The sequence below is a fragment of the Blennius ocellaris genome (assembly GCF_963422515.1).
Source record: "Blennius ocellaris genome assembly, chromosome: 5".
Classification (NCBI taxonomy): domain Eukaryota; kingdom Metazoa; phylum Chordata; class Actinopteri; order Blenniiformes; family Blenniidae; genus Blennius; species Blennius ocellaris.
Window position 1 is genome coordinate 30,896,244 of NC_137654.1, and position 22,637 is coordinate 30,918,880.

Below are 22,637 nucleotides of genomic sequence, written 5' to 3' on the forward strand. Positions count from 1 at the left end.
ACTCCGGCCGGGCGTCCTGGTGAACGGAGGTTCCGGTCCGGCAGCACCAGGGTCACTATGGAGGGACGACAAGACCGGGGGGGAAGAACCAAATCTGAAGGACGGGAAGCGTTTGCATAAACATCTGCTGCAGCTGCTCGCTGGCCTGATTCAAACCTCATTATTCCTGGATTACAGCGGCTCTCAACCGGAAGTGGGGGGGAAGGGGGGGGGGGGGGGCTTTCTCAAATCCGGAGCCACACGGCAGGACCAAAGAGGACGGAGCGCCAAACAGCAAAGCAGAAAACAAATCCCATGATTGTACTTTTTTTTTTTTTTTTTTTTTTTAAGAAAATGTATTTATTTAGATTTTTTTGATTTTTTTCCTCGAAATTAATGAAAAGTTCCGCTGGGCGACGCTGCTGAAGCGACAAATAATTAAGATCAATATGAGGAGATTCTGATTTTATCACATTTAATGCACTTTTTTTTTTTTTTTTCTTTTAATAGAAATAGAACTGAGGGTTGTGGTCATTTTGTAAAAAAAAAAAAATTATTTTAGAGTTTTGTTCCCCTTCCGGTCGTCCGCTCCCTCCTTTTTGTTAGTTGGTTGCATATTTAAAAAAAAAAACAAACAAAAAAAACTAAACAAAAGTGCAACTTCAAATGAAACTGAGCAGGTTGGAGTTTTCTGGGTGGTGTCGCTCCGTCACGTTAACGCAAAGAGGCCAAAGGCCAGCGAATGCTCTGATTATCAACTGCATTGCAATAAAAAAAAAGATAAATAAACAAAGGGGAAAAAAAAAAAAACAGTCCATGTGGCGGGGAGGACGGAGGGCGGAGGGCGGAGGGCGGAGGGCGGAGGATGGAGGACGCCTCCGGGGTAAAAACATGCATAAACACCCCCCCCACCTCCCTCCACCCCCCCCGGCCTTCAGGTCTCGGGACCGCCACGTCGCTCTGTTGTGCAAAAAAATGACAGTGACGAGTAGAAACACAGTAGAAACGCCTCCGGAGAGCAAAGCTAAGCTAAGCTAAGCTAAGCTAATCGACCAAAACTCTTCGTGACTCCAGAAGCAAATCAATGATTCATTAAACCTCGAGCTCTGAAAGCTCCTTGCAGCCCGACGGCCGGGGGCCCCGACTCCAAAACCGCGAAGGGGAAGTTTGTTTTTCCTGTAAACGGGTCGGTCGCTGCGTCCGCTAGCGGCAAATTAGCAGCTAGGCTAAACGTGCGAGTCCAGGTAGAAATAAAGACGAACCTCGAAGAAGCCAAAAAGTTAGCGTGTGATATGTTGATTTTTTTTTGGTGGCTAAAAATGAAATATGCTAACGGATGATCGTACCTAGCTGCTCAGATTAGCGATAGCGGCTAGCCTCTACGCAGATTTCCTCCAATGTTTGTACCGACGCCAGATATCCTGGAGAGGTAGATTTAAACCTCGTGACAACAGAAAACTTCCTCCAAGCAAGGCTACGAACCCGAAGGCTTGACAGGTTATTATTTTTTTAAATATCTTGACGGGAAGGAATGTTTTTCTGTAAAACTCAGATTAGCAGTTAATTAGCAGCAAGGCTAATAAAGACAACGTCGAACAAGTTCAAGGGTTGATGATTACAAAGAAGTTTGCGTGTGAGATGTTGATTTCTTGTGGCTAAAAATGAAATATGCTAACGGATGCTCGTACCGAGCTGCTCGGTAAAGCTATAGCGGCTAGCCGCTATGCAGATTTCCTCAAATGTAGCATGTATAATGTGTAGCGAGGCCAGATATCCTGGAGAGGTAGATTTAAACCTCGTGAAAAAAGAAAACTTCCTCCAAGCAAGGCTACGAAGCCGAAGACTTCAGGATGTTTTTTTTTTTTTTTTGTATTTTTTTGTTTGTTGTTTATTTTTTAATCTCACGATGGGAAGGAATGTTTTTCTGTAAAACTCAGATTAGCGGTAAATTAGCAGCGAGGCTAAACGTACAATTCAAGTTCGGGTAGAAACAAAGACAACGTCCAAGAACCTGAAGAAATTCAAGGGTTGACGATGACAAACGAGTTTGCGTGTGATATGTTGAAAAATTAAATATGCTAACGGTTGCTAATACGTAGCCTCGCTGCACCTATGAGCTATAGCGGCTAGCCGCTAGCGGGTTTGACTGGGTGTGGCGGGAGGCGATCAGATAAGGTTCTTAACTGTTTTATCTTCTCTTAAATTGTCCCGAGGAGGTTAAGCTATAGCGGCTAGCCGCTACGCAGATTTCCTCAAATGTAGCATGTATAATGCGTACCGACGCCAGATATCCTGGAGAGGTAGATTTAAACCTCGCGAAGAAAGAAAACTTCCTCCAAGCAAGGCTATGAAGCTGAAGGCTTTTTTTTTTAAATCTCACGATGGGAAGGAATGTTTTACTGTAAAACTCAGATTAGCGGTAAATTAGCAGCGAGGCTAAACGTACAATTCAAGTTCGGGTAGAAACAAAGACAACGTCCAAGAACCTGAAGAAATTCAAGGATTGACCATGACAAACGAGTTTGCGTGTGATATGTTGAAAAATTAAATATGCTAACGGCTGCTAACACGTAGCCTCGCTGCACCTATGAGCTATAGCGGCTAGCCGCTAGCGGGTTTGACTGGGTGCGGCGGGAGGCGATCAGATAAGGTTCTTAGCTGTTTTATCGTCTCTTAAATTGTCCCGAGGAGGTTTTGGCCTCCGGCGCGTCGCCGTTGTTTGTTTTTTTTTTGTTTGTTTTTTCCACGAAGCCACAGAGAAAAACAGAAACAAGCGAAGATTCACAGTTAGAAAGTCACGCGGAAAAGAAATGAAGCGGTCGAGTTCAGGTTCGACGTCGTTCCGTTGAGGTTTCAGGTCTATGGCAGAAGGTCCGTTGTTTTTTTTTTTTTTTTTTTTTTTTGTTTTCTTCTTGAATAGCAGCAGCGACATGAAAGTTCATAATAATAATGTAAGAATAATAATAATAATAATAACAATAGCAGTAATGGCCATCTCAAGAGTTCGCCAGACAGAAACACAGTAGGACGGAGCGGGCGTAGGTCCGTGGAGGAGGTGCAGAGTAGGTCCGGTGATGAAGACGAGGATGAGGAGGAGGAGGAGGAGGAAGAGGAGGAGGAGGAGGAGGAGGAGGAGGGAACGAAAGACGCTGAGGTTTTGTCGGCATTACTTTGTAAAAACTTGAAGTGAGGAGTTAAAACACACACACGCACGCACACGCACACGCACATACACACACACACACACACACACACACGCCTTCACCTCCACAGTTTGGCGAGGAGAAACGTTCTCCCGTCCCGTCGATCCGCCTCCAGTCCGTCGCTTCTGCTTTTTATTTACAGCAGCAAACAAACAAACCCGAAGAAACGTCTTCAAACAAACTCCTGAATGTGTGTGTGTGTGTCTGTATCTGTGTGTGTGTGTGTGTGTGTGTGTGTGTGTGGCAGTTGGCAGGTCTGATTGTTTGAGGTATTTCCTGGTGGTCACATGACGCGTCGATGCATAATAAGTGTCAGAGTCTCTCTGGGTAAAAAGGAGGATTCCAAAAAACGACGAGGAGGAGAGGGGGGGGGGGGGGGGGGGCAAAAAAGTGCTGAAGGACACAAGAGAGGCTTATTTACAAGCGAGCACAACAACAACCAAAAAAAAAACAAGCTTTCCTCATTTTTTTTCTTCTTTTTTTTCTTAAATCAACCACTTTGTCCAGTTTTCTGAAAGTCTCTCGATGTTCAGTGCTATCTCTCAAGAAAAGTCTGAAAAAGAGAAATAAATAAAAATAGCCACGAAAATTCACTGGACTCCCCCCCCCCCCCCCAAAAAAAAACAAAAATAAAAAATAAAAGCTGGAACTGCTCCGGGGAACTTTTGTTTCCTTGGAGTCGTTCGCCCGCCGTTCAGAATAAATCCCAGAGGAGCCGGAGAGCGTCCACCTCCTCCGCGCCCCTCCGGCGGAGCGCGGAGCTGATTACGAGGTGCTTCCTGCCTCTCGGCGCTTTTCACAATAAAACCCTCCGCCTCGGGCGTTGTGGGGGGGGTGGGGGGGGGGGGGGGGGGTCGGCGGTCGTGGGTCGCGGGCGGATTGTCGCCCCAACTTTCTCTCCCGAGAAAATAAAAGCACAAGTCGTCACGGATTCCCAGAGAGAAGGCAGAACGGGGAGGAGGAGGCGTGGTGGAGGAGCGCAACAGGACACTGTGCGCGTGTGTGTGCGTGTGTCTGTGTGCGTGTGTGTGTGTGTGTGTGTATGTGTGTGTGTGTGTGTGTGTGTGTGTGTGTGTGTGTGTGTGTGTGTGTTCTCTCGGTTTCAGTTCTGCTGCAGGATGAGGGGATGAGGTTCTCCAGCTCGTCCGCTGAGCGCAGCAGGAAGGCGGCCGACTCCCGGTAGCCGGCGATCAGCTGACGCACGGCGGTGATCTCCGGTTGGCTGAGCTGGGTGGAGGCTCCGCCCCCGCCGCCCGCGCCTCCGCCGCCGCCGCCACCGCCGCCACCGCCGCCGCCGCCCCGCCCGCCCAGGCTGCTGTTGGCGATGGAGGAGGAGTTGGTGATGTTGGCGGACGTCAGAGACTTCATGCTGAGGTCTGTGGGTCCTGCAGAGAGGAGGAGGAGGAGGAGGAGGAGGAGGAAGAAGAGGAGGAGGAGGAGGAGGAGGAGGAGGAGGAGGAGGAGGGAAGAAGAGGAGGAAGAGGAAGAAGAGGAGGAGGAGGAGCAAGAGGAGCAAGAGGAGGAAGAAGAGGAGGAAGAGGAAGAAGAGGAGGAAGAAGAGGAGGAGGAGGAGGAGGAAGAAGAAGAGGAGGAGGACGAGGAGTAGGGGGAAGAGGAGGAAGAAGATGAAGAGGAAGAAGAAGAAGAAGAGGAAGACGGAGGAGGAGGTGGAGGAGAAGGAGGAAGAGGAGGAGGAGGAGGAAGAAGAAGAGGAAGAGGAGGAGGAGGAAGAAGAAGAGGAAGAGGAGGACGAGGAGGAAGAGGAAGAAGAAGAGGAAGAGGAGGACCAGGAGGAAGAAGAGGAAGAGGAGGAAGAAGAAGAGGAAGAGGAGGACGAGGAGGAAGAGGAAGAAGAAGAGGAAGAGGAGGAGGAAGAAGAGGAGGAGTCATGTCGAGGTCCATTTACACAACGTTTCTAAATGAAACACTAAACCTTCGTAGTGTTTCGGTTGGCACGACAACAACGCCACTGAAAGCACAACTTTCTGAAAACGCTCCGTCTCCATGGCGACGGCGGAAACGCCGCTCATGCTCCCGGTTGCCACGGCTGTCGTGAAAAGAGTGGTTCTGCACGTGCTCAGTAGATGGACGATAACAAAAATGGCGGCCTCCAGTACTCGTACTGCTGAAACAACAACCTGATGGAGTTTACAGGATGTCGCCGTCGCCATGGAGACGAGAGAAGTAGCGTCGACAGATAGTTGACGTAGCGTTGACAGAAGTAGCGTCGACAGATCGTTGACGTAGCATTGACAGACGTAGCGTCGACAGATAGTTGACGTAGCATCGACAGATAGTTGACGTAGCATCGATAGAGAGTTGACGTAGCATTGACAGACGTAGCGTCGACAGATAGTTGACGTAGCATCGACAGATAGTTGACGTAGCATCGATAGATAGTTGACGTAGCATTGACAGACGTAGCGTCGACAGATAGTTGACGTAGCATCGACAGATAGCTGACGTAGCATCGATAGATAGTTGACGTAGCATCGATAGATAGTTGACGTAGCATTGACAGACGTAGCGTCGACAGATAGTTGACGTAGCATCGATAGATAGTTGACGTAGCGTCGACAGCCTGTTGACGTATCGTTGACAGATAGTTGACGTAGCGTCGACAGCCTGTTGACGTAGCGTTGACACATAGTTGACGTAGCGTCGACAGCCTGTTGACGTAGCGTTGACAGATAGTTGACGTAGCGTCGACAGCCTGTTGACGTAGCGTTGACAGATAGTTGACGTAGCGTCAACAGCCTGTTGACGTAGCGTCGACGCGGAGCCTCATGTATCGAGTGTTTAAGGAGGATGAATGAGGTTTTTATGGCATTTAATAATTAATTAATTAATAAGTGCTTCTGATCTTTGTTATTCCCAACTCAACGCCGCCCCCTGTGGTCGCCGTCGGTACTGCGACATTTGGTCTGCATCCGTCAGCTCCCGGGATAAAGAGCGACCGCGGCTCGCCCCCTCTCTCACCGTTGCTCTGAGCGGCAGCGCCGGTCGTCAGGGAGACGGGATGCTGCATGGCGGCGCTCAGGCCCGGGTAGCTCCGGTAGCCGTAGCTCAGGCCGGCGCCGTTGATGTAGAGCTGGGTGTCCTGGGAGGAGAAGGCGGAGGCGGCCAGCGAGTAGGCGGAGTGGGCGAGGGACGCCGGCTCCCTCAGGCCGCCGCCGCCAGCCGGCCGACGACTTGTCCAGAGAGATCTGCTCGTCCTGGAGGACAAGGTAGCAGTTATTGTTATTACGGTGACTGTCAAAATAAAAGTACCAAGTTGGATTGTTATTACAGTGACTGTCAAAATAAAACTACCGAGCTGGATTGTTATTACGGTAACTGTCAAAATAAAAGTACCAAGCTGGATGGTTATTACTGTGACTGTCAAAATAAAAGTACCAAGCTGGATTGTTATTACGGTGACTTTCAAAATAAAACCACCAAGCTGGATTGTTACTACGGTGACTTTCAAAATAAAACCACCAAGCTGGATTGTTACTACGGTGACTTTCAAAATAAAACCACCGAGCTGGATTGTTTTTACGGTGACTGTCAAAATAAAAGCACCAAGCCAGATGGTTATTACTGTGACTGTCAAAATAAAAGTACCAAGTTGGATTGTTATTATGGTGACTGTCACAATAAAACTACCAAGCTGGATTGCTATTACGGTAACTGTCAAAATAAAACTACCAAGCTGGATGATTTTTACTGTGACTGTCAAAATAAAACCACCAAGCTGGATTGTTATTACGGTGACTTTCAAAATAAAACCACCAAGCTGGATTGTTACTACGGTGACTTTCAAAATAAAACCACCGAGCTGGATTGTTATTACGGTGACTGTCAAAATAAAAGCACCAAGCCGGATGGTTATTCCGGTGACTGTCAAAATAAAACTACCAAGCCAGATTGTTATTATGGTGACTGTCAAAATAAAACTACCAAGCCAGATTGTTATTATGGTGACTGTCAAAATAAAACCACCAAGCTGGATTGTTATTACAGTGACTGTCAAAATAAAACCACCTTGCTGGATGGTTATTACGGTGACTGTCAAAATAAAAGTACCAAGTTGGATTGTTATTACGGTGACTGTCAAAATAAAAGTACAAAGCTGGATGGTTATTATGGTGACTGTCAAAATAAAACTACCGAGCTGGATTGTTATTATGGTGACTGTCAAAATAAAAGCACCAAGCTGGATTGTTATTACGGTGACTGTCAAAATAAAACTACCGAGCTGGATTGTTATTATGGTGACTGTCAAAATAAAAGCACCAAGCTGGATTGTTATTACGGTGACTGTCAAAATAAAACCACCAAGCTGGACGGTTATTATGGTGACTATCAAAACAAAACCACCAAGCTGGATTGTTATGGTGACTGTCAAAATAAAAGCCCCAAGCTGGATTGTTACTATGGTGATTAAGGACGTACGTGGTAGGTGTCCAGGCGCATCCTCTTGGCGGCGTTACGAGATTCGCTCTCGCAGGCGGCGGCCAGGATGTTTTCGGCCATGGCTGAGGTGAGGTGAGGAGGAGTCGGACGCGTCTGACGAAGAAAACAACAACAACAACAAAATCAATCACACGCCTTCATGTCACGAGGAAACGCCACGTCAGCGTTCCTTCTACCGGTGATCTGGAGGTTTGAATTAAAACAGTTGGGGGGGAAAAAAAGGGACTATTAGAAGGAGCCAAAAAGTGAATTTCTACAATTTCAGGCTGTTTGAAGGTTGAAAAAATGAAAATTTATTTAAAAAAAGATAAATGTTTCCACATAGTGAATTAAAACCCCAAAAATCTCCCTGCAAAATCTTAGTATTTTTAGTCAAACACAGTTTTTATAAAATAAACGTTAGAGTGTTTAGTGTAATCTCACTTCGTACCACTGGGGGGCAGCAGAGACGTTTACAATAAACTTAGTGAACAGAAGAAAACGCCTGCAGTTGGTCACACAATGTGAACCTCCACGGATAAAACTCTATTTCTCCAGTGTTTCAACTGTTTGTATTTTGTATTTCAAAAAATAATAGAAAAAAAAAGAAATAAAACAGTGATTGCAGCACCACATTATGTAATAATACTTCAATATGTAATATTGTAATACATATATATATATATATATATATATATATATGATAGACGCTATAGCTTAGCTGTCATTTCAGATTCTTGTCAACCTGGAAGCACAACTACACGTTTTTGTCTGCGCTGATGGAAACCTGCCAGACTGCAGCAGTGGACGCCTGTAATTTGACACCTGCCTCATTGATTTGGACTGTAGAAGGTAGAACTGCAGGTAGAAATGGATAAAAGGCTCTAATGGCAACTGAGCAATAGAGCCACCAAAATAAAACTACCAAGCTGGATGGTTATTATGGTGACCGTCAAAATAAAATGACCAAGCTGGATTGTTATTAGGGTGACCGTCAAAATAAAAGCACCAAGTTGGACTGTTTATACGGTGACTGTCAAAATAAAAGCACCAAGTTGGATTGTTATTACGGTGACTTTCAAAATAAAAGCACCAAGTTGGATTGTTATTACGGTGACTTTCAAAATAAAAGCACCAAGCTGGAAGGTTATTACGGTGACTGTTAAATTAAAACCAGCAAGTTGGACAGTTATTACGGTGACTGTCAAAATAAAACCACCAAGTTGGACTGTTATTATGGTGACTGTGAAAATAAAACCACCAAGTGGGATTGTTACTATGGTGACCGTCAAAATAAAAGCACCAAGTTGGATTGTTTTTACGGTGACTTTCAAAATAAAAGCACCAAGTTGGATTGTTATTACGGTGTCTGTTAAAATAAAAGCACCAAGTGGGATTGTTATTACGGTGACTTTCAAAATAAAAGCACCAAGTGGGATTGTTATTACGGTGACTTTCAAAATAAAAGCACCAAGTGGGATTGTTATTATGGTGACTTTCAAAATAAAAGCACCAAGCTGGAAGGTTATTACGGTGACTGTTAAATTAAAACCAGCAAGTTGGACAGTTATTACGGTGACTGTCAAAATAAAACCACCAAGTTGGACTGTTATTATGGTGACTGTGAAAATAAAACCACCAAGTGGGATTGTTACTACGGTGACTTTCAAAATAAAAGCACCAAGTTGGATTGTTATTACGGTGTCTGTTAAAATAAAAGCACCAAGTGGGATTGTTATTACGGTGACTTTCAAAATAAAAGCACCAAGTGGGATTGTTATTACGGTGACTTCCAAAATAAAAGCACCAAGTGGGATTGTTATTACGGTGACTTTCAAAATAAAAGCACCAAGTGGGATTGTTATTATGGTGACTTTCAAAATAAAAGCACCAAGCTGGATGGTTATTACGGTGACTGTTAAATTAAAACCAGCAAGTTGGACAGTTATTACGGTGACTGTCAAAATAAAACCACCAAGTTGGACTGTTATTATGGTGACTGTGAAAATAAAACCACCAAGTGGGATTGTTACTACGGTGACTTTCAAAATAAAAGCACCAAGTTGGATTGTTATTACGGTGTCTGTTAAAATAAAAGCACCAAGTGGGATTGTTATTACGGTGACTTTCAAAATAAAAGCACCAAGTGGGATTGTTATTACGGTGACTTCCAAAATAAAAGCACCAAGTGGGATTGTTATTACGGTGACTTTCAAAATAAAAGCACCAAGTGGGATTGTTATTATGGTGACTTTCAAAATAAAAGCACCAAGCTGGATGGTTATTACGGTGACTGTTAAATTAAAACCAGCAAGTTGGACAGTTATTACGGTGACTGTCAAAATAAAACCACCAAGTTGGACTGTTATTATGGTGACTGTGAAAATAAAACCACCAAGTGGGATTGTTACTACGGTGACCGTCAAAATAAAAGCACCAAGTTGGATTGTTATTACGGTGACTTTCAAAATAAAAGCACCAAGTTGGATTGTGATTACGGTGTCTGTTAAAATAAAAGCACCAAGTGGGATTGTTATTACGGTGACTTTCAAAATAAAAGCACCAAGTGGGATTGTTATTACGGTGACTTCCAAAATAAAAGCACCAAGTGGGATTGTTATTACGGCGACTTTCAAAATAAAAGCACCAAGCTGGATGGTTGCTACGGTGACCGTCAAAATAAAAGCACCTCCATGCCGTTCTTCTTCATGCGCCGGCAGGACTTGAGGTAGGTGCGGATGCGCTTGCGGGCTCGTTCCTGGAACTCGGGGAACTGCCGGCTGCACGACTCGATGATGGCCTGGATCTTCTCCTTGGGCTGCTTGGAGATCGGCACCATGCGGTCCAGGTTCTCGTCCACGAAGAGACGCACGAACATCTGGAAGAAGAGCAGCCGCCATGTTTCCCGTGTAGCAGAAGCGCGGCGCCGCCGCCGGACACGTCGGACGCCGGAGACGCCGGCGACTCACGTTGAAGGCCTTTAGTCTCTCGGGGTCGACGCCCTCCGTGTCGTTGATCTTGTCGTTGTCGTCGTGGTCGTCGTGGTCGTCGTCGTCGTCGTCGGGGGCGACCTGGCCGCCGTGGCGCCCGGTGGTCAGGTCCTCGGCGCCCAGCTCCACCTTCACGCCGTCGTAGCTGCCGCCCGAGCTGTACTGGGGGGACTGGAGGGGGGAGGGGGGGCAGACAGGGGAGGCGACATTTCAACAGACGGCGTTTGAACGCGATAATGGAGGTTTTGTGAAAACGGCCTGAAGGGCGGAGGAGGGAGGAGTTAAGGTGGAGGTTCTGACGGTCGGTGGTTCTTCTACAGGGATAATAGATCTACAAGAATGGAGGAATTAAATACACCGTGTGTTTACTGCTCCGTCACCTGCATGGAGGGGCGGGTGGAGGGACGGACGGGTGGAGGGACGGACGGGTGGAGGGACGTACGGACGGACGGAGGGGTGGAGGGACGGAGGTGTAAGTGTGTATTTGGACAGCAGATAAAGAAGAACATGGAAGCGTCTGATATAAAACACTGAGGAAAGTTCAAGTGGTTCACCACAGAGCTACACCACCTGCTGCACCACCACCCTGCTGCACCACCACCCCACTACACCACCCTGCTACACCACTGCACTACTACACCACCGTACTACACCACCACCCTGCTATACCACTGTACTGCTACACCACCACCCTACTACACCACCACCCTGCCACACCACCTGCTACACCACCACCCTGCTACACCACCACCCTGCTGCACCACCACCCTGCTGCACCACCCTGCTACACCACCACCCTACTACACCACCACCCTGCCACACCACCTGCTACACCACCACCAGTCTGCTACACCACCACCCTGCTACACCACCACCCTGCTGAACCACCACCCTGCTACACCACCACCCTACTACACCACCACCCTGCCACACCACCTGCTACACCACCACCAGTCTGCTACACCACCACCCTGCTGCACCACAACCCTGCTACACCACCACCCTGCTGCACCACCTACTACACCACCACCCTGCTACACCACCACCCTGCCACACCACCTAATACACCACCACCCTGCTGCACCACCACCCTGCTGCACCACCTACTACACCACCACCCTGTTGCACCACCACCCTGCTACACCACCTACTACACCACCACCCTGCTACACCACCACCACCCTGCTGCACCACCACCCTGCTACACCACCTACTACACCACCACCCTGCTACACCCACTCAAAGTAACGACCTCGCCTTCGCGAGCATCAGCTAGCAGAACGTGATCAGTAACTTTGTTTCCCGGGGACCGTCGCCATGGCAACAGGTGCGTCAAGACTCTCCCGATCCTATCAGGTTGGCGTCTCGGCGACGAGCCTGAGCGGCGGCCGGCCGTGACACGTACGGTACAGTATGGTACGGCGCGGCGCGGCGCCCGGACACACAAAGCGAGACGTTCCGGCGTCGCCCGCGAGCGACAAGACGAGCGTGTTTGTTTGTTTGTTCGGAGCGCGGCGCGGCGCGGCGCCGACCGTCTGCTCGCCAACACGGCCCGCCAAGGCCGCCGCCGCCACTGCGGCGGCGCTTTGTTCTCCCCCCGCGCTCCGCTATTCAGCGCGGCACAAAGACGGCGTGGAGGAAGGAAGGACGAGCGGCGAGGCGCCTCCTTGCCTTCGCCTCCATCTTTTCATTTCCGAGCCGCGGCAGGAAGCTCCGGCTTTCAGCGGCCAGACAAAGACCACAGACGTCTGATTCACGGGAATGAGAAAATAAATAAATAAAAATAACGACGTTTACTCTCATTTCACTGCGGATCAGACCGACGGGAGGAAGAGTCGCCGAGCCTCCGTCACCCTCCGCCTCCACCCTCTCATCAGCCGCGAATGTATAATCTGGTGTTAGAGGAGGGAGATGCTCTATAATCTAGTGTTAGAGGAGGAAGATGCTCTATAATCTGGTGTTAGAGGAGGAGGATGCTCTATAATCTGGTGTTAGAGGAGGGAGATGCTCTATAATCTGGTGTTAGAGGAGGAAGATGCTCTATAATCTGGTGTTAGAGGAGGAAGATGCTCTATAATCTGGTGTTAGAGGAGGAAGATGCTCTATAATCTGGTGTTAGAGGAGGAAGATGCTCTATAATCTAGTGTTAAGGGAGGAAGATGCTCTATAATCTGGTGTTAGAGGAGGAAGATGCTCTATAATCTGGTGTTAGAGGAGGAAGATGCTCTATAATCTGGTGTTAGAGGAAGATGCTCTATAATCTGGTGTTAGAGGAGGAAGATGCTCTATAATCTGGTGTTAGAGGAGGAAGATGCTCTATAATCTGGTGTTAGAGGAGGAAGATACTCTATAATCTGGTGTTAGAGGAGGAAGATGCTCTATAATCTGGTGTTAGAGGAGGAGGATGCTCTATAATCTGGTGTTAGAGGAGGAAGGCGCTCTATAATCTGGTGTTAGAGGAGGAAGATGCTCTATAATCTGGTGTTAGAGGAGGAAGATGCTCTATAATCTGGTGTTAGAGGAGGGAGATGCTCTATAATCTGGTGTTAGAGGAGGAAGATGCTCTATAATCTGGTGTTAGAGGATGAAGATGCTCTATAATCTGGTGTTAGAGGAGGGAGATGCTCTATAATCTGGTGTTAAGGGAGGAAGATGCTCTATAATCTGGTGTTAGAGGAGGAAGATGCTCTATAATCTGGTGTTAGAGGAGGAAGATGCTCTATAATCTGGTGTTAAGGGAGGAAGATGCTCTATAATCTGGTGTTAGATGAGGAAGATGCTCTATAATCTGGTGTTAGAGGAGGAAGATACTCTATAATCTGGTGTTAGAGGAGGAAGATGCTCTATAATCTGGTGTTAGAGGAGGAAGATGCTCTATAATCTGGTGTTAGAGGAGGAGGATGCTCTATAATCTGGATGTTAGAGGAGGAGGATGCTCTATAATCTGGTGTTAGAGGAGGAAGATGCTCTATAATCTGGTGTTAGAGGAGGGAGATGCTCTATAATCTGGTGTTCGAGGAAGATGCTCTATAATCTGGTGTTAGAGGAGGAAGATGCTCTATAATCTGGTGTTACGGGAGGAAGATGCTCTATAATCTGGTGTTAGAGGAGGAAGGCGCTCTATAATCTGGTGTTAGAGGAGGAAGATGCTCTATAATCTGGTGTTAGAGGAGGGAGATGCTCTATAATCTGGTGTTAGAGGAGGAATATGCTCTATAATCTGGTGTTAGAGGAGGGAGATGCTCTATAATCTGGTGTTAGAGGAGGAAGATGCTCTATAATCTGGTGTTAAGGGAGGAAGACGCTCTATAATCTGGTGTTAAGGGAGGAAGACGCTCTATAATCTGGTGTTAGAGGAGGAAGATGCTCTATAATCTGGATGTTAGAGGAGGAAGATGCTCTATAATCTGGTGTTAGAGGAGGAGGATGCTCTATAATCTGGTGTTAGAGGGGGAAGACGCTCTATAATCTGGTGTTAGAGGAGGGAGATGCTCTATAATCTGGTGTTAAGGGAGGAAGATGCTCTATAATCTGGTGTTAGAGGAGGAAGATGCTCTATAATCTGGTGTTAGAGGAGGAAGATGCTCTATAATCTGGTGTTAGAGGAGGAAGATGCTCTATAATCTGGTGTTAAGGGAGGAAGATGCTCTATAATCTGGTGTTAGAGGAGGAAGATGCTCTATAATCTGGTGTTAGAGGAGGAAGATACTCTATAATCTGGTGTTAGAGGAGGAAGATGCTCTATAATCTGGTGTTAGAGGAGGAAGATGCTCTATAATCTGGTGTTAGATGAGGGAGATGCTCTATAATCTGGTGTTAAGGGAGGAAGCTGCTCTATAATCTGGTGTTAGAGGAGGAAGATGCTCTATAATCTGGTGTTAGAGGAGGAAGCTGCTCTACAATCTGGTGTTAGAGGAGGAAGATGCTCTACAATCTGGTGTTAGAGGAGGAGGATGCTCTATAATCTGGATGTTAGAGGAGGAAGATGCTCTATAATCTGGTGTTAGAGGAGGAGGATGCTCTATAATCTGGATGTTAGAGGAGGAAGATGCTCTATAATCTGGTGTTAGAGGAGGAGGATGCTCTATAATCTGGATGTTAGAGGAGGAAGATGCTCTATAATCTGGTTAAACCACCCGGGCCCCATCTCCATGGAAACGGAGAAAACGCTGCCACTGACCCCAGGAGTCAGTTCCCATCAGTGAACACCTGCAGACGGGAGTCGGCGCCGCCTCACCTTGCCGCCGTAGTCCCGGCCGTCGCGGTCCAGGCGCAGCTCGGCGGCGTGCGCGTTGGGCGCGAGCGTGTGCGTCGGCGGCGGCAGCGGCAGCGGCAGCGGCGGGTGCGGCGCCAGGGGGTTCTTGGCGGCCAGCGGGTACTTCCTGCGCAGCTCCTCGGGCGCGCTGGGGTGCAGCGCGCCGAGCAGCGCCGCCGCCGCCGCCGACACGGTGACGGGCAGGTGGGAGGGGGGGAGGAGGGGCAGCCGCTGCGGCGGCGCCTCGCTCAGGTTGACCGGCTGCTGGTCCTCGCACGACGACGACGAGGACGCCGGCGCGCTGAAGTCCAGCGGGGCGGGGCCGCCGCCGTTGACGCCGTTGACGACCTCCGGGTCCCTGACGACGGCGGCGGCGACGACGGCGACGGCGGCGGCGTCCGTCACGGCGGAGGAGGGCGGGGTCAGGGCGGGGAGGCCGGTCCCGCTGCCGCTCTCCGACGACGAGTCGTCTGGAGGAAGAGATGGGGAGGAGAGGGGGGGAGAGGTGAGGAGAGGGGAGGAGAGGGGGGAGAAGGGAGGAGAGGTGAGGAGAGGGGGGGAGGGGAAGAGAGGGGAGGAGAAGGGAGGAGAGGTGAGGAGAGGGGGGGAGAGGGGAGGAGAGAGGGGGGAGAGGGGAGGAGAGGGTGGGAGGGGAAGAGAGGTGAGGAGAGGTGAGGAGAGGGGGGGAGAGGGGAGGAGAGGGGGGGAGAAGGGAGGAGAGGTGAGGAGAGGGGGGAGAGGAGAGGAGAGGGGGGAGAGGGGGGAGAGGGGAGGAGAGGGGAGGAGAGGGGGGGAGAGGTGAGGAGAGAGGGGTAGAGGGGAGGAGAGGGTGGGAGGAGAAGAGAGGTGAGGAGAGGTGAGGAGAGGGGAGGAGAGGGGAGGAGAGGGGGGAGAGGGGAGGAGAGGGGAGGAGAGGGGGGAGAGGGGAGGAGAGGGGAGGAGAGGGGGGAGAGGGGAGGAGAGGGGGGGAGAAGGGAGGAGAGGGGAGGAGAGGGGGAGAGAGGGGAGGAGAGGGGGGAGAGGGGAGGAGAGGGGAGAGGTGAGGTCACATGACACCTTTTACAGTCTGACATGGAAAATTGGGATTTTATATATATATAGTTATATAGCTGTATTATGTAATTATAAGGATATCTGTGTACAAAGTAAAGAATAGGTAATACGTGGTGGGAAATTCTTTCTTTTCTATGTACAAATGTGACATATTATTTATACATGTTGGAAATATTTAAAAAAAATTCATTCATTCATTCAAACATATAATAATTATAGGTTTCACTCAAATTCTAGGCTTTATTTAAAAATAAATCTCGGCTTCTTGAAATGAATTTGGTAAAATGTGAATTATAGAAGAAATGTGCAGAATAAGTCATTGTAGCATTTATTAAAATTAAACATTTTAATATTAAATAGAATTCTAAAAGTTGTTTTAAAATATGTGGGACGACAAAAAAACGAGTCTAAAATCAATTTAAAACAAATAAATTGGGATTAGAGGACAGAAGGCGCTGCCCGGTGGTGCTGGTAGTGCCGCTGCTGTCCAGCAGGGGGCAGGCTTCCCTCGTGTCAGCGAGGCCGCCCTCCGTCACAGTGGATGTCTGAGCGCCACGTGCTGCTGCGGCTCGCGCTGCGTCCAACGCGCTTTAATCAACTCAGTCACAGGAAACTGGAAACGAATCGTCTGAGAGTCTGAGAGAAAGATTCGTTTCCCTTCACTTTGAACACGCTAATGGGTCACCGCCGCGGCTAGCTAGGTGAGGAGGTGAAGGAGTGAAGTGAAGGAGTGAGGAGGTGAAGTAGTGAGGGAGTGAAGTAGTGAAGAAGTGAGGAAGTTAAGAAGTGAGGAAGTGAGGGAGTGAAGGAGTGAGGAAGTGAAATAGTGAAGGAGTGAGGAAGTGAAGTAGTGAGGAAGTGAAGAAGTGAGGAAGGGAACTAGTGAAGAAGTGAGGAAGTGAAGTAGTGAGGAGGTGAAGAAGTGAGGAAGTGAAGAAATGAGGAAGTGAGGAGGTGAGGAAGTGAAGAGAGGAAGTAAAGAAGTGAGGAGGTGAGGAAGTGAAGAGAGGAAGTAAAGAAGTGAGGAAGTGAAGTGAGGAAGTGAAGAAGTGAGGAAGAAAAGAAGTGAAGGAGTGAGGAAGTGAAGTGAGGAAGTGAAGAAGTGAAGAAGAAAAGAAGTGAAGGAGTGAGGAAGTGAAGTGAGGAAGTGAAGAAGTGAAGAAGAAAAGAAGTGAAGGAGTGAGGAAGTGAAGTGAGGAACTGAAGAAGTGAAGGAAGTGAAGAAGTGAAGTGAGGAAGTGAAGTGAAGAAGTGAAGTGAGGGAGTGAAGGAAGTGAAGAAGTGAAGTGAAGAAGTGAAGTGAGGAAGTGAAGAAGTGAAGTGAGGAAGTGAAGAAGTGAAGTGAGGAAGTGAAGAAGTGAAGTGAGGAAGTGAAGTGAGGAAGTGAAGGAAGTGAGGAAGTGAAGTGATGAAGTGAAGGAAGTGAGGAAGTGAAGGAAGTGAGGAAGTGAAGTGAAGAAGTGAAGGAAGTGAAGTAGTGAAGGAGTGAAGAAGTGAAGGAGTGAGGAAGTGAAGGAGTGAAGAAGTGAAGGAGTGAGGAATATAATCTATTCTATAATCTGGATGAGAGGAGGAAGATGCTCTATAATCTGATGTCAGAGGATTTAATTATACTTTTTTTTTAATCATCCAGTTTATTTTATTCACGAACGTTTGGAAATATTTAGAATTTTGGAAATTTTTGTATTTCAATTAATATTTCAACATTTTATTTGACACATTTTTAAACATTTTTATATTTAGATCCTTTTTATTTGCTTTCTTGTGTTTATTCATGTTCCTGCAGAGATTTTAAATCTCCTTCCTTCCTTCCTTCCTTCCTTCCTTCCTTCCTTCCTTCCTTCCTTCCTTCCTTCCTTCCTGGGGTCTGTTTCTGTTCAGGACGACGGGCTGATAAATAAGTGATTGTGGAATAAATGGTTTGTGCCAAGAGAGACGACAGAACGGACCCCCCCCCAACACACACACACACACACACACACACACACACACACACACACACACACACACACACACACACACACACACACACATCGTGAAATAATCCCGTTTTGTTGTTTCCAATCTGAATGGCGGCGGCCCGACGGGACGAGACGGAGCGGGAGGGTCGGATGAATGGGTGGAAATACAAACGACTGAACGAGGGATGGAGGGATGGAGGGATAGAGGGATGGAGGGATGGATGGAGGGATAGATGGAGGGGGAGGGGAGTCCAAACCTCTGCGTGGAGCGAGAGGGATGTGAAGGCATGGAGAGAGGAGGAAGGAAAGAGGTCAGGATGGGGGGAAGGATGGTGATGATGATGAGGAGGAGGAGGAGGAGGGGGGGGGGGGGGGGGGGTCATGGCTGCAGGGTGGGGGCAGGAGGGGGGGAGGGGAGGCTGGATGGAGGCGAGGAATCAAGGGGGGGTGGAGCGGCAGAGGGACGAACACGTGGGAGAGGCGCTCTCTCTCTCTCTCTCTCTCTCTCTCTCTCTCTCTCTCTCTCTCTCTCTCTCTCTTTTTTTTGTGTGTCTCTGGTTCCGTCTTCCTCACGTTTCCGTTCAGTCCGTTCACAGCCGAGCCGCCGTTACCACGGCAACGCCTCCAACGAAACACGCGTCGTCCGTGTGTTTCTGGTTTTGGAAAAGTTTCATGTCTACATGGCCACATTTTGAAAAAAAACAACGGAAACACGGAAAACTAGAGCTACACTCGGCAGATACACTAGAGCTACACTCTGCAGATGCACTAGAGCTACACTCTGCAGATGCACTAGAGCTACACTCGGTAGATACACTAGAGCTACACTCGGCAGATACACTAGAGCTACACTCTGCAGATGCACTAGAGCTACACTCTGCAGATGCACTAGAGCTACACTCGGTAGATACAGTAGAGCTACACTCGGCAGATACACTAGAGCTACACTCTGCAGATGCACTAGAGCTACACTCGGTAGATACAGTAGAGCTGCACTCGATACACTAGAGCTACACTCGGCAGATACACTAGAGCTACACTCGATACAGTAGCGCTACACTCGGTAGATACACTAGAGCTACACTCGGTAGATACAGTAGAGCTACACTCGGTAGATACAGTAGAGCTACACTCGATACACTAGAGCTATACTCGGTAGATACACTAGAGCTACACTCGGTAGATACAGTAGAGCTGCACTCGATACACTAGAGCTACACTCGGTAGATACACTAGAGCTACACTCGGTAGATACAGTAGAGCTACACTCGGCAGATGCACTAGAGCTACACTCGGTAGATACAGTAGAGCTGCACTCGATACACTAGAGCTACACTCGGCAGATACACTAGAGCTACACTCGATACAGTAGCGCTACACTCGGTAGATACACTAGAGCTACACTCGGTAGATACAGTAGAGCTACACTCGGTAGATACAGTAGAGCTACACTCGATACACTAGAGCTATACTCGGTAGATACACTAGAGCTACACTCGGTAGATACAGTAGAGCTGCACTCGATACACTAGAGCTACACTCGGTAGATACACTAGAGCTACACTCGGTAGATACAGTAGAGCTACACTCGGTAGATACAGTAGAGCTACACTCGATACACTAGAGCTACACTCGGCAGATACACTAGAGCTACACTCGGTAGATACACTAGAGCTACACTCGTTAGATACACTAGAGCTACAGTCGGTAGATACACTAGAGCTACACTCGGCAGATACACTAGAGCTACACTCAGCAGATACACTAGAGCTACACTCGTTAGATACACTAGAGCTACACTCGGCAGATACACTAGAGCTACACTCGGCAGATACACTAGAGCTACACTCAGCAGATACACTAGAGCTACACTCGTTAGATACACTAGAGCTACACTCGGCAGATACACTAGAGCTACACTTGATACACTAGAGCTACACTCGTTAGATACACTAGAGCTACACTCGGCAGATACACTAGAGCTACACTCGTTAGATACACTAGAGCTACACTCGGCAGACACACTAGAGCTACACTCGGTAGATACACTAGAGCTACACTCGGCAGATACACTAGAGCTACACTCGGTAGATACAGTAGAGCTACACTTGATACACTAGAGCTACACTCGGTAGATACAGTAGAGCTACACTTGATACACTAGAGCTACACTTGGTAGATGCACTAGAGCTACACTCGGCAGATACACTAGAGCTACACTCGGTAGATACAGTAGAGCTACACTCGTTAGATATACACTGGAGCTACACTCGGTAGATACAGTAGAGCTACACTCGGCAGATACACTAGAGCTACACTCGGTAGATACAGTAGAGCTACACTCGTTAGATATACACTGGAGCTACACTCGGTAGATACAGTAGAGCTACACTCGGCAGATACACTAGAGCTACACTCGGTAGATACAGTAGAGCTACACTCGATACACTAGAGCTGCACTCGATACAGTAGCGCTACACTCGGTAGATACACTAGAGCTACACTCGGTAGATGCACTAGAGCTACAGTCGGCAGATACACTAGAGCTACACTCGGTAGATACACTAGAGCTACACTCGGTAGATACACTAGAGCTACAGTCGGTAGATACACTAGAGCTACACTCGTTAGATACACTAGAGCTACACTCGGTAGATGCACTACCCCTACACTACACTACACACACACACACACTGAAATAAAGTCTTGTTCCCGCCCGTTGCCACGGCGACGGAGCCCGAGTGTTTCAACAGACTCCTGCCGCCTTTATCACTCATTATTCTGCCGTTAAACACAAACGGAGGGAATAAAGACGATATCGGTAAACAATAAACACTGAAAAGAAAAAACAACGTTTCCGTCTGTTTTCCACAGGCGAGATGCAGGAGATGCGTTTAATGACCCGGCAGACGCGGCGTAAAACTGAACATCGACGAAGACATAAGGTTGATCTGAGACTCAACTGGCCGGACGCTGGTGCTTTTATTGTTTCGGCCCGAAGGTGGAAGCTTCCTGTCATGGAACAACGAACATCGTAAAATAATCCAACAAACTAAAATAATCCAACAAATTAAAATAAGCCAACAAACTAAAATATTCCAACAAATTAAAAGCCAACAAATTAAAATAATCCAACTAATTAAAATAATCCAACAAATTAAAATAAGACAACAAACTAAAATACTCCAACAAATTAAAATAAGCCTACAAATTAAAATAATCCAACAAACTAAAATACTCCAACAAACTAAAATAATCCAACAAATTAAAATCCTCCAACAAATTAAAATAAGCCTACAAATTAAAATAATCCAACAAACTAAAATAATCCAACCAACTAAAATACTCAAACAAACTAAAATAAGCCTACAAATTAAAATAAGCCTACAAATTAAAATAATCCAACAAACTAAAATAATCCAACAAATTAAAATCCTCCAACAAATTAAAATAATCCAAACAAACTAAAATCTAAAATCTCTGAAAACAGAGAAAAGTGTGTGATGTCAGCGGATCTTCACTGTAGTGTTTCATCTCCATAAACTGTTTTCTTTGTCTTGAAGGTGAAATTTGTTTTATTTATTCATTTATTTATTATTTTGAGAAAAACCTTGATTTATGTCACAATGGAGAACACACACACACACACACACACACACACACACACACACACACACACCCTGGCGAGCGGGCGTGTCCACGTGTGTTTTCCAGTTTACGAGGTGCGAAGTGTCGCTGCGTTTATCGTCAAGCTGTTGCGCAGGAGGGCGACAGAGGTGTGTGTGTGTGTGTGTGTGTGTGTGTGTGTGTGTGTGTGTGTGTGTGTGTGTGTGTGTGTGTGTGTGTGTGTGTGTGTGTGTGTGTGTGTGTCGGGGGAGGCGTTTCACGCGTCATAAATCATCCCTCCAGTTCGCTCCTCTCCTGTCACTCACTCGCTCAGGTAACGAGGAACTGACACGGCGAGGAGGAACTTCAGGTCTTTTCACAATAAAAGCGGGAGCTGAGCGTGCTCAAACGTTGACAGACGCCTCCTGACGAGCTCCGAACATCTGATTCCATCTGAAGAGGCGGAATCTCCTCGTGACAAAACCAGAACCTCGGCCTTGTTCACGCAACGTTCACGAGTGAAAACGCTCCCGACTCCGTCTCCATGGAAACGGGGAGAACGCAACTCTGCTCCGGGCCTGGCAGCTCGAGCAACTGGTAGTTCTGCACATGCTCAGTAGAGCCAATCAGACATACATGGTTTCCAAAGTTTCCTGGTGACTCCCAATTTTATATTTGTCCTGGTATTTGGCGCTTTTATTTTGACAGTCACCGTAGCAACAATCCAACTTGGTAGTTTTATTTTGTCGGCACGTAACTTTTGAAATGAAAAGGTGAACATTCAGTCCACATGATGCAATAATCACGGGGACGTTTCCACGGCGCCACAGATCAATGCCTCCATTGTCGCGGCGGCGCGGCGATTTAAATAGACGAAGAACCTCAAGAATGATTAAGATTGTTTCTTTAATGGAGGAATAAAGGCTGTGTGTGTGTGTGTGTGTGTGTGTGTGTGTGTGTGTGTGTGTGTGTGTGTGTGTGTGTGTGTGTGTGTGTGTGTGTGTGTGTGTGTGTGTGTGTGTGTGTGTGTGTACGTGTCTTTGTGTGTGTCTCTGTGTGTGTGTGTGTGTCTTTGTGTGTGTGTGTGTGTGTGTGTGTGTGTGTGTGTGTGTGTGTGTGTGTGTGTGTGTGTCTCTGTGTGTACGTGTCTTTG

At 47.6% G+C, this 22,637-nt stretch overlaps 2 protein-coding genes across 2 annotated transcripts in view; one reads left to right on the top strand and one right to left on the bottom strand.

Moving 5' to 3' along the window:
* Positions 1–2,580: 2,580 nt before the first annotated feature.
* On the bottom strand, positions 2,581–15,937 carry LOC308130598 (nucleolar protein 4-like; the record flags this gene model as incomplete). The annotated part of the gene is given in 9 exon segments (XM_080497001.1): positions 2,581–2,600; positions 4,298–4,567; positions 6,162–6,360; positions 6,362–6,397; positions 7,620–7,733; positions 10,309–10,497; positions 10,589–10,780; positions 14,847–15,334; positions 15,928–15,937. Coding segments are annotated over 9 exon segments (1,518 nt in total).
* Positions 15,938–18,111: 2,174 nt separating this feature from the next.
* Positions 18,112–22,637, top strand: part of acss2 (acyl-CoA synthetase short chain family member 2) — a gene marked incomplete at both ends in the record, with an annotated part of 14,908 nt that continues 10,382 nt past the window's right edge. Inside the window, 1 exon segment of the mRNA XM_080497004.1 lies at positions 18,112–18,189. Within this exon segment, the coding sequence (XP_080353130.1) occupies positions 18,112–18,189 (78 nt within the window).